This window comes from Ailuropoda melanoleuca, chromosome 16 (genome assembly GCF_002007445.2).
Source record: "Ailuropoda melanoleuca isolate Jingjing chromosome 16, ASM200744v2, whole genome shotgun sequence".
In the NCBI taxonomy this organism is placed as follows: Eukaryota; Metazoa; Chordata; class Mammalia; order Carnivora; family Ursidae; genus Ailuropoda; species Ailuropoda melanoleuca.
The window spans coordinates 63,339,266-63,352,034 of record NC_048233.1 but is presented as its reverse complement, the minus strand read 5'-3'; the positions used below and the strand labels follow the sequence as shown (position 1 = coordinate 63,352,034).

The 12,769-nt window shown below is 33.9% G+C and overlaps 1 protein-coding gene and 1 pseudogene across 1 annotated transcript in view; one reads left to right on the top strand and one right to left on the bottom strand.

Annotated features, from left to right (window-relative positions):
* CCDC73 (coiled-coil domain containing 73) overlaps positions 1-12,769 on the top strand; it is a 149,222-nt gene that overhangs the window by 75,551 nt on the left and 60,902 nt on the right. Inside the window, exon 7 of the mRNA XM_034644803.1 lies at positions 9,467-9,505. Within this exon, the coding sequence (XP_034500694.1) occupies positions 9,467-9,505 (39 nt within the window). The remainder of the gene's footprint in view (positions 1-9,466; positions 9,506-12,769) is intronic.
* On the bottom strand, positions 7,140-7,988 carry LOC105236852 (annotated as a pseudogene).

The window sequence follows — 12,769 nt, the reverse complement described above, 5'->3', positions numbered from 1 at the left end:
CTTAGTTTTTGTTTGGGAAAGATTTTTCTCTCTCCTTCATCTTTTAAATGATAGTTTTGCTAGGTATAGTAGTCTTGGTTGGCAGATTTTTCTTTTGATACTTAGAATATATCATCCTACTCTCTTCTGGCCTGCAAGGTCTGCTGAGAAGTCTTCAGATAATCTTATTGGAGTTCCCTTACATTTGACAAACTGCATTTCTTTTGCTACTCTCAAAAGTCTCTTTTTTCCTTGACTTGACAACTTGATTATAATGTGTCTTGGCATATTCTTCTTTTGGTTCATTCTGTTTGTAGTCCTCTGAATCTCATGAGTCTGGATGTCCATTTCCCTCCCAAGATTTGGAAAGTTTTCAGCCATTATTTCTTTGAATAAGCTTTCTTCTGCCCCTTTGTCTTTTCTCCTTCTGGGACACCCCAATGCTTATATTGATTCCTTTGATGCTGTTTTATAAATTTTTTAGGCTTTCTTCACCCTCCTTCACTTGTTTTCTTTCTCTGATTGAATAATTTCAAATGATCTGTCTTCGAGTTCACTGGTTCTTCTATTCAATAAAAAGTGGCCTTAAAGCTCTCTCTAGCATTTTTTTTTATTTCATTCATTGCATTCTTCAGCTCTACATTTTGGGGAGGGTTCTTTTAAAAATTATTTATATTTCTGTATTGAATTTATTTTTGCACAATATTTTCCTGATTTTGTTGATTTTTCTATCTATAGGTTTTAAGTAAATTGTTTTTTCCTATTAATGATTTATTACATGATCCTGTGGTAAGGCACTTTGTCTTCCTGAGCCTCAATTTCCCTTCAGATAAAAGGGAAAAGAAATTGAAAACATTAGAATTTCCCAAACAATAAAAAAAAAGAATTTCCCAAACAAGATCACTTACTTTATTAACCAGTAACATAAGTGCATTACTCTGGATGTCAGGAGTAAGGAATTTGGGGAGAGGTCTTCATTCAGCCACCCAGTAGAGGCATGAATAAGAGAGCATAGATAGAAGATGGTAAAAGTTGGATTGGGACTAATGAATGACCTGTCAGATTTTCAGCTCTATAGTTCTATGACGTAATATTATTTCACTAAATTTTAAACTTACTGAATTTATAAATTAAGATAGTAATTACTCCTGCAGAACTGAGGGCATATTTAATACATAATGTATTGTTTGTACCGTTGAAACATAATTTTATTAGGCCTTAACCACAGTGACAAAAGGGAATTAAATTCCTGTAGTGTGTTGTAAATTTATCCTTGAGGAATTTTTAGGCATTTGGATACTTTTGTAGTTTGGAGAATCATAAACTTACAGCGATGTTGGAAATACAATATAAAGAACTTATTTTTTCCTGAATGATTTAAGAGTAGTATGCTACTCTGATACCCTACTACCTCCAAAACTATAGTTTATCTTTCCTACAATCAAGGATGTTCTCCTACAAAAGCATAACAACACCATCAACATCAGTAAGTTAACATTGATACATAATTATAATCTGATTCTCATGCTCCAGTAAGGTTTTACTAGTTATCTTAATAAGGTGTTTTATAGCAAAAAGATCCAGTTTGGAATCTTGTGGTGCGTTTATTTGTCTTATCTCTTTAATCTCTTTTATCTAGACTAGTTCCTCAGTCTTTGAGTAATTTTTATGACTTTGCTCTTAAAGATTACATACCAGTTATTTTGTAGAATGTCCCTCAATGTCTGTTTATAATGATTTCCTCATGATTAGAATTAGTTGTATATCTTTGGCAGTAATATTACAGAAGAAATGTCTTGTTCTTTTAATTGAATCCTATCAGATGGTTCATGATTTCATTTTCACTATTGGTGATATCCACTTTGATCATTTGATTAAGGTAGTATCTGACAAATTTCTCCATTGAAAATGTACTCTTGGGGTACCTGGGTGGCTCAGTTGTTAAGCGTCTGCCTTTGGCTCAGGGCGTGATACTGGCGTTCTAGAATCAAGCCCCGCATCAGACTCCTGCACTGGGAGCCTGCTTCTTCCTCTCCCACTTCCCCTGCTTGTGTTCCCTCTCTCACTGGCTGTCTCTCTCTGTCAAATAAATAAAATCTTTAAAAAAGAAAAAAGAAAACGTACTCTTTTCCCCTTTGTAATCAGAGTATTTTGTAAGGAGATACTTTGAAATTGAAATTATGTAAATATTTTGTTTCTCACCAGACTTTTACTATATTCATTTATTTGTTTATATCAGTATAGACTCAGAGTTTGTTTTTTTCAATGGATTAAAATCTATGACTATCATTTATTTTGTTGCTCAAATTATCCTTGATTTGGCTAGTGAGAGTCCATAAAGCTGATTACTGAGTCCTTTGGGTATGTCTTCATTCTTTCAGCATTTTCCTGCTTTTAGATAAAAGCAAAATGTGCCAGGATCATTTTGTAATGATGACCTTGCACTGGAATGAATCATTTCTCCATTCTCCATGGAAAATGGTATGTAGAAGCAAAGATCTGGGCACTATTGTGCTCATTACTATTGATACATCACTGCTCTTAGACTTTCTTGGTGAACAGAGATCTACGTATTTACATACACACAAGTATAATTTATGTTTATTTATAATTTATAATGTTTATTTCCCTAACAACCTATGTATATCAAAAACCATGAATTCACATTACCCCCAGTTTCAATATAAAACCCTGAGGTTAATTTTAGTTTTTTTCCTTAATGTGTTTATACATTTTTTTCCTCTTACAGTGAGAAATGTGACATTCTTTATCCTTAATATATGTACTTCTTTGATAAACTACCCTGTATAAAACCAGTTTACCATTTTGCCATGCTTTCTTTCCTAATATGAATGCCCTCTTTTCCCTGCTTGGACTCTGACACCGTGAACTGGGTTGCTCTTTTTCAGGGTTGCCTCCTCACCTTATTCCACTTCTTTTTAAATTTTAATTCCAGTATAGTTAACATACAGTGTTATTAGTTTCAGGTGTACAATATGGTGATTCAGCAATTTCATGCCTCACTCAGTGCTCTTTATGACAGATGCACTCCTTAATCACAGTCATCTATTAATCACATCACCATCTCCCCATCCACCTCCCCTCTAGTAACCATCAGTTTATTCTCTATAGTTAAGAGTCTGTTTCTTGGTTTGCCTCTCTCTCTCTCTTTCTCTTCAAACTTTGCTTGTTTGTTTTGTTTCTTAAATTTCACATATAAAGATTTTATGGTATTTATTTTTCTCTGACTTATTCTGCTTAGCATTATACACTCTGGCTCCAACTATGTCGTTGCAAATGGCAAGATTTCATTCTTTTTTATAGCTGAATGATATTCCATTATACACACACACACACACACACACACCCCACATCTTCTTTATCCATTCATCAGTCGATGGACACTTGGGCTGCTTCCATAGTTTGACTATTATAAATAATGCTGCTATAAACATAGGGGTGCATATATCCCTTTGAACTAGTGCTTTTGTATTTTTGGGGTAAACACCCAGTAGAGCAATTATTGGATCATAGGGTAGTTCTCTTTTTAACTTTTGAGGAACCTCCATTCTGTTTTCCACGGTGGCTGCACCAGTTTGCATTCCCACCAACAGTGCACGAATGTTCTCTTTTCTCTACATCCTCCCCAACACTTGTTGTTTTTTTGTGTTTTTTATTTTAGCCATTCTAACAGGTGTGAGGTGATATCTCATTATAGTTTTGATTGGCATTTCCTTGATAGTCTGTGGTGTTGAGCATCTTTTCATGTGTCTGTTGGCCATCTGTATGTTTTCTTTGGAGAAATGTCTTTCTTGTCTTCTGCCCATTTTTTAATTGGATTATTTGTTTTTGGGGCGTTGAGTTTTATAAGTTCTTCATATATTTTGGAAAGTAACCTTTTATTAGGTATGTCGTTTGCAAATATCTTCTCCTATTCCATAAGCTGCCTTTTAGTTTTGTTTCCTTTGCTGTGCAGAAACTTTATTTTGATGTAATCCCAATAGTTTATTTTTGCTTTTATTTCCCTTGCTTTGGGTGACATATCTAGAAAAATATTGCCACAGCTTATGTCAGAGACATTATTGCCTGTGTTCCCTTCTAGGATTTTTATGCTTTCAGGTCTCACATTTAGGTCTTTAATCCATTTTGAGTTTATTTTTGTGTATGGTGTAAGAAAGTGGTCCTGTTTTCCCAACACCATTTGATGAAGAGACTGTCAACAGTTGGATATTCTTTCCTGCTTTGTTGAAGATTAATTGACCATGTAGTCGTGGGTTTATTTCTGGGTTTTCTATTCTGTTCCATTGATCTGTGTTTCTATTTTTATACTGGTACCATACTGTTTTCATTACTACAGCTTTGTAATATAACTTGAAGTCCAGAATTGTGATGCCTCCAGCAGTTTGCTTTTCTTTTTCAAAATTGCTTGGCTATTCAGGGTCTTTTGTGGTTCCACACAAGTTTTAGAATTGTTGGTTCTAGTTCTGCGAAAAATGCTGTTGGTATTTTGATAGGGATTGCACTGAATGTATAGATTGCTTTGGATAGCACAGACATTTTAACAATATTTGTTCTTCCAGTCCAGGAGCATAGAACTTCTCTGTGTCTTTCCATTTCTTTGTGTCATCTTCAATTTCATTCATCAGTGTTTTATAGTTTTCAGAATATAGGTCTTTCAACCTTTTTGATTACTTTTTTTTCCTAGGTATCTTATTTTTTGTGCAATTGTAAATGGAATTGTTTTCTAGTTTCTCTTTCTGCTGCTTCATTATGGGTGTATAGAAATATGACAAGTTTTGCACATTGATTTTGTATCCTGAGACTTTACTGAATTAATTTGTCAGTTCTAGTAGTTTTTGGTGGAGTCTTTTGGGTTTTCTTTTTCTTTTCTTTAGTAATCTTTACACCCAACATGGGGCTCGAACTTACAACCCTGAGATCAAGAGTCACATGGTCTTCCAACTGAGCCAGTCACGTGTCCCTCAGGTTTTCTGTATATAGTATCATGTCATCTGCAAGTAGTACCTTGCTCAGCTTCTTACTCTCCACAGTAGATTTCTCTCCTTCTCACTGGGATCCTCTTTTCCTCATTCAGGCCTGATACCCTGTTCTGGAATGCTGCCACCATGACCTCTTCATCCCTTTCCTATGGACACCTACCCTGCCCTATCCTGCCCCATGGACTTAGGACTGAATTGTTTAGGAAGGGGAAAAGGTTAAATATTTTTAAACATAGTTTTGAGGGATTTTATTCCCCAAAAGCATAAATCCAGTTAATGGAAACACCCTCACAGACACACCCAGAAATAATGTTTAATCTGGGCACCTTTTGTTCTAGTCAAGTTGCCACATAAAATTAAATATTACAGTAACAAATAATAAATTCAGGATTGGAGTGAAAGTATTCTGAAGTTTGTTTTCCTCTTATTTTTCTAGATGACTTCTTACCCTTTTACTTTTCTTTTTGTCTGTATGCTTTAAACAATACTCTGATCTCATACCATCTCGTGTCTTTCAGAATGGATCTATGTGCTGCAAAGGACTTTCAAATATATATCTCCAGCCCCAAATCCTGCCTGGATTGACATGAAATTTGATATATTCAAAACCATGAACATGATTTTTTTGCTTTAGAAAATATCCCCCTCCTGAAAACGTCTTTGTCTTTTCTTTCCTCACTAATTTTAGCTTCCTTTATTCCTGTTGCAATTTTTTTCAGCATTCTCCTCAGAGTATATCCAGAATCTGACCACTTCTCACTACATTCATTATTAAAACCCTAGTCCTCTTTCATTCCTCTTTCATATGGATTATGGCAGTAGCTTATTAAGTGGTTTTCCTGCTTCCACCTGTGTTCCCTATTAGTGTTAACAGAGTGATCCTTTAAAAAAAGTAAGTCAGGCTATGTTACACTCGTGCTTGGAATTTTCAATGTCTTCCTGTCTCAGTCAGTGTGAAAACCTAAATCTAGGGCGCCTGAGTGGCTCGGTCGGTTAAGCATCTGCCTTCAGCTCAGGTCATGATCCCAGGGTCCTGGGATCAAGCCCCACGTTGGGCTCCCTGCTCAGTGGGAAGCCTGCTTCTCCCTCTGCCTCTGCTTGCTGCTCCCCCTGCTTGTGCTCTCTCTCTGTCAAATAAATAAATAAAATCTTAAAATAAAAACAAACCTAAAACCTAAATCTATATCATGCATTATAAGACAGACAGTGATTTGACCCCCTTGCCTCCTTTTCTCTGAACTCCTCTATTGCTGTTCTTCCCCTTGCTTGTTTCCTTCCAGCCACATTGGCTTTCTTGTTCTTTTGTATATGTGTACACATTTAATTTATTGTAACAAAGCAACTTGTACACTTTTAACATTTAAAACTGAGCATCATCTTTCCAGTGAAACAAAAAGATATTTAAAATAAACAGGAACAAAATTATAGTAGAGAATATCAATTCCAAATAAGATCCTACAGTTTCTGCTGATTCTCCCATCGAGTGGCAGGGTTCAGGTCATCATTAGGAGAGAATTTTATTTTTAAAGTGTCAACTTTAACTCCAGGATGTCATTAAACATCAAAATTAAATGTGCCAAAGGAGAAGACATGTTGTCAAAATGTCCACTTAACCTACCCAAACCTCTCAAACTTACCTTTTGCTGACGTTCTATAACCCCATTTTTTAAAGTTTGGTTTTTTTTAAACAACAGAAAGTAGACAGATACATGTTGGTAAGTGCTAACTCTCCATATTCACATAGAGACACAGTGTAATCTCTGAGCCCAGTATACAGAGAAAGGATGGAAAAAAGCTAGAATTCTGTGCACTACTACACAGGGGCCTACACCCTCTAGTTTCCAGCAGAGCTAAGAGAGCAGAAGATTTTTATTTTTTCCCACAGAGCACAGGGGTGTTGATTCCATAAAATTTTTGTTGTGACAGGAAGGAATAAAAATGAATTTGGAACAGAAAGGGGGAGAGATTATTTTCCCAGTGTATTCTGCTCAAGGTATTTCCCCCCAAAGTAAGTTAAGAACCATGGGATAAAGGGAGAGAAAAGAGACTTCAAAAAACAGGGCAAATAAGCACAAGAGGAGGGGGAGAAGAAAGACTGTAGCTTGCTCTCAGGAACTGGAGAAAATTCAAAAAGGAAGGGTGGAATCCGTCAGTGTTTCATTAGTCATCTTCTCCTTCATTCCCTTCTTCCTCCCCCTCATCATCATCTTCATCTTCTTCACCTTCCTCATCAATATCTTCCAATCCTTCATCATCATCATCATCATCATCTTCTTCTTCTTCTCCTTCCTCTTCTTCATCATCCATATCAGGAACCAAGTACTGTGATGGATTTGGCCAAATATCATCTTTGATGACCTCTCCTGACTCATCTGCACCTGCATCAGAATGGCCAGTAAACCGGAAGAAGCTCTCCAGTTCCTCAGGCTGTCTCTTCCTGCTGGCTTTATTCTTTGTTTGACTTGAACGTTTTGTCAAATCCTTTCCAGATTTCCATTTGATTTCAGTGGACTTTGAAGATGAATCACCACTCTCACGCAGATGAAATTCTTTGGAGAGAACTTTATTTTCGCAGTAAGGGTTTTCATCAAAATAAAAATCTATTCTGTAACCTGATTTAATATCGTCAAATTATGTCACTTCAACTCTTGTCAAATAATGCAGTGCCTCTTCATCTTCCTTCCCAAGCAGTACAGACACTTGTGGATGGTTGACAAATGTTGTTACCCCAACATTTGGGATTTTGGCAATCAGTTCCAATCTTTGAAAAAATGGTTGGTGGAGTTTGTTATATTTCTGTTCTACTTTCAGAATCTCTCCTCATTGGCTTGTTCATTAAGTCTGTCTATTTCATCTTGTACTTCATCAATATGTTCAGTTGCTTCTTGCCTTTCTGTTTCTCCCTTCGGCAGGTGCTGAGAGGTTGATGTCACCTCTTGGCTTGGGGGCAGGAGGCAGTCTCAGTTTCTTTGTTTGAGGCAGGATCGAATACTGGTGTTTGGGGGTCATGCTATGAGGAAAGCCCATGAAACAAGGGCAGACACACGTCTGCAAGAAGCTCCAGTTACTCTTTCTTGTTGTTCTTTAAACCCTCCACATGTCCTCCTACCTTGCGGTCTTTGCAGTTGCTGAAATTATCTTCCTCACTCCTATCAAGTCTTGACTCAAAAGATGCCATCTCAGAAAGGATTTTCTTGAGCATCTTATGTAATCTCCTTCCTTGATTTATTTTTCTTTAGTGCTTATCAATATTTAATAGACTGTATATTTGAGCTTATTTATATTGCTTATTTTCTACAATCCCCAGAATTTAATCTGGACAGGGGTTTTTTTTTTTTGGCTCAGTATTATACTCCTAATGTGTATATTAATATTTTACTTATGGTATGTATTTAATATTTGTTGAAGAAATAAAACACATATGACCTATTCCACAAAAATGAAGTAAAATTATCAGCTTATTCAAGGCTGTATGCTAGATTGATTTCATAGGAAACGTGAAGTAATTATTTTTGCTTAAAATTTAACAAAAACAGTTTAAGAAAATGAGCACTCATCCACAGCTGGTTGGAGTTTAACTTGGTCAGCCACTCTAGAGGACTATGTAAGAATTTTTAAAAGTCTACGAAAAGGAACAAATACTAGGAATTTTGCTTCTTGGAATTTATTCTGCTAAAATGAGTAGCTACAAGTTCTTGGTACAAGCATGTTTATTTCACAATAGTGTCATAAAACTGCAAACTGGTAAACCTACAAAAATGAGAGAGATTTGGTAATGGTATTAAGGTAAACAGTGGAATACTGTGTAACCATTAAAAAGTTGCATTATGGATCCATTTGTCATAGAAAGGTGCTTGTTTTATATTAAGTAAAAATGGGTCACAAAATAGTACATATGTTATTACACTCCCCACTGGCTCTCTTTTAAAGTATAAATGCATAGAAAAATAACCAGAAGTACCAAAGTATTAATGATTGTCATTTCTGGGTTGTGAGATGATTTGTTTAAAACTTTTTTCCCTATGCTTTTCCATTTTACCAAATTTTCTTCAATGAGGAGCTGATACTAAGTAGCAAACTCTCCTGGACTGCTCTTGCTATCCTGCTTGCTTTATTTTCCTTCATAGTAGTGTCACTCTCTAGCCTTTGTACTTTTTACCTATATTTTATTGTCTGTCTACCACTACCCTCACTAGACAGAAAGCTTCTAATCGGCAGGGATTTGTTTAGTTCAGTGCTGTATCCCAGAATCCTAAGGAAAGTGACGGTAGGTGCTCCATAAATATGTGTTGAATAATTAATGAGTATATTGTTTTTGTTATACACAAGAAAGTTATTGTAAATACCATCTTGAAAAAAATGTCCCAAGGAAAAAATAGCACATAGGAAATAAACACCACATTTTATAGCATACAATTTTAATATCAGGAGGAATTTGTAACAGATAAGTGCAGAATTATGATGAATTTTCTCTTTGTTTTTTCAAGGTTTCTAAATATTCTTTACAGAAGAAAATAAGTGAAATGGTAAGGAGATTACAAAATATACACCCACTCCCCAGATTAGCACATAATGGGTGTAGTATCTTTGTCAATATAAATGTGGCACTTACATTAAAGAAAGTTGAAACTGGATATTAATATTCCCTTTAAAGGACTGAATTACAATTTCAAATATGGCTTAAATGAATTTACTTCACAAATTTATTTCTGGATTGCATGGTGTTTATATATTATAAAATAAATTTAACCCAGTTCCCAGATTATTGATAGAGGTCTTATTTTAATATCAAAGAACAAGGAAATAAGAACAACAAAACCTATTATTATCTTTTCTAGGTATTTATGCAAACATGTAGCTATTATTGATTGCCTGAAAAATTAAAATAATACAAAGTTGCATTTGAATATGTCACTTGGGATATGGTACTCATTCTTTATCATTCAACAAGTGATTGTTGTGCCTTCCTCTTCTATAGTATATTAAAAATTAATATTTACATTTTTACAGCATAATATTTTATGGAATATTTACTTTGATATTCTCTCTTCCTATCCCTATTTAATTCAGAAGAATTTTTTTTCCTGTATTTTTGATTGAGCAAAATTCTCCCATATCCACTTAAATCTTCTGAGGGCTTTTCGTGTGGACTTATGCTATTTCAATATTCCTTCTTTGGAGCAGACTGTAAGACAAGTAAAAGTAATTTTTGAGTGAAGTTTATGTATTGTATGTATGAGAAGTAAGAAACGAGAGACCACTTCTTATTAACTACAGAAAAATAAAGTAACTGTTTTGCTTCTTGAAATTGTTTTTGGTGCGTTAGAAAATAAAAGAGCCTTAGATTGCTAAGCTTGATTGGATAAAAGATGTGAAAATTCTGTCGCTGTTCAACTGGAAAGACTAAAGATAATATTGTCAGACTATTTTAAACTATGATTTTAATTAAGAAGCTGAAAAACTAGATTCTGGTTTAGCTTTAAGTACCATGACATTTGTACTGAAAGTCATCTTCAACGCTACAGTGGTTTTACACAAAATATAGTGAAATTGAATAATGTGCCCTCCGACCTGGGAGATAAGGCTACAAGTTAAAGATCAAAAGCGACATAAAATGTGTTTTATTTTATTCCACTTTAAAATTTCATCAGATACTTATAGTCTTAGAAAAAATGAAAACAAGGTTTTAGTCACTTCTGAGTATTTTGTTAATGTGAATGACAACCTCTTAAGAACCTTCTAAAACGATATTTGAGTTATAGTGACATTTTTTTCTGACAATTCAAAGCATTAAATTTTGCATTAAAATAATTTATATACTGATATGTACAATTAATATTTTATGCCCATTCTAAACACATTAAATGTGTTTTAGATAATTGATTTAAGATTTAAAAATAATCTTTTTTTCTAAACATTCTTACATTATTCTTTTTATATTATTCCTATATCATTCAAATGACCTTTATTCAAAGTACTGTATTTGGTAATTAAGTTAACCTTATTTTATGCAAATCATTTTTCTTTTATGGAACTTAATTCTATGGGCAAGACAGGAAATAAAATGGTCATTTGTGTCAAGGCAGGATTTTGGGAAGCAACTGATAAAGTTAAGTGTCCAAAAAGAAATAATTTAAAAAACAGTATTTTCTGGGGCGCCTGGGTGGCACAGCGGTTAAGCGTCTGCCTTCGGCTCAGGGCGTGATCCCGGCGTTCTGGGATCGAGCCCCACATCAGGCTCCTGTGCTATGAGCCTGCTTCTTCCTCTCCCACTCCCCCTGCTTGTGTTCCCTCTCTCGCTGGCTGTCTCTATCTCTGTCAAGTAAATAAATAAAATCTTTAAAAAAAAATTAAAAAAAATAAAAAACAGTATTTTCTTAATACTGTTAATTGTAAAGAAGTTCATGATCTCCTATAGGTGAGCCCTTAATTATTAGTAAATTTCTGTCTTTTGGGAATTCAGTAAGCTGATTTTTGTGTAAAGGTGGTAATATGTCTCTAGATAAATTAACACAATTATGAATTGAAGGATTCACCTAGCTCTAAAAGTACCCTAACCTTCTATTGAGCAAATGATCACATTGATCATTACCAGTAGAAGGAATGCAAAAAAATAAAAAATAAAAATAAACCAAAGAACATCAAATTAACTATTGTGATTTGGTGATTGATGAAAATCTTTCCTATTGTGTTCTCATCATTACTGTATTAGGTGACTATGTTTTGTAATGAGTAGCTGATAGGACTTAATTAACAAATCCAACCATTTCTTAGTTCAGCCATTTCTTAGTTACAGTTTATTTTTTTGTATATCACTTTCTTCTAGAGAAAAGACAGAAGATTTATTTTTCTTTATCAAATTAAAATAAAGTTTGAATATGAAGGTTTCATACGATTTAAAATTACCACATTTTTTCCTTTCATAGTAGAAAGTTTTTAGAATAAAGACTTGTCTGGAAATAATCTTCATAATTATAAAGTTAATTTGTATCTGTACATACAAAGTATTTGTATAACTTTAAGTTGGTTTTTGAAGTATTGTATGTCTTATCTTTATGACTAAAAAAGGTAAAAATATCTTAAGAAAGATGCCATAGGTTTTTTAAAAAGTGAGTTTTATAACCCCATAGATTTATTTCGGGGATATATTGAAGAAATTGAAAGGTAAGTTGCAAAATAGATTTGAAGAATGTNTGAAGTAAAAACAAATCCAACCATTTCTTAGTTCAGCCATTTCTTAGTTACAGTTTATTTTTTTGTATATCACTTTCTTCTAGAGAAAAGACAGAAGATTTATTTTTCTTTATCAAATTAAAATAAAGTTTGAATATGAAGGTTTCATACGATTTAAAATTACCACATTTTTTCCTTTCATAGTAGAAAGTTTTTAGAATAAAGACTTGTCTGGAAATAATCTTCATAATTATAAAGTTAATTTGTATCTGTACATACAAAGTATTTGTATAACTTTAAGTTGGTTTTTGAAGTATTGTATGTCTTATCTTTATGACTAAAAAAGGTAAAAATATCTTAAGAAAGATGCCATAGGTTTTTTAAAAAGTGAGTTTTATAACCCCATAGATTTATTTCGGGGTTATATTGAAGAAATTGAAAGGTAAGTTGCAAAATAGATTTGAAGAATGTATGAAGTTTCTTTTTGAGTTTTTATCTTTTTCTCTAAAATTTACTTTAATGAATTAATTATTTTAAGGGAAATTAATTTTATTCCCAAAGATTTTCAAATTGGTCTCCATATGGAGATAAGAGGAAATGAGCAGCTATACCTTTTA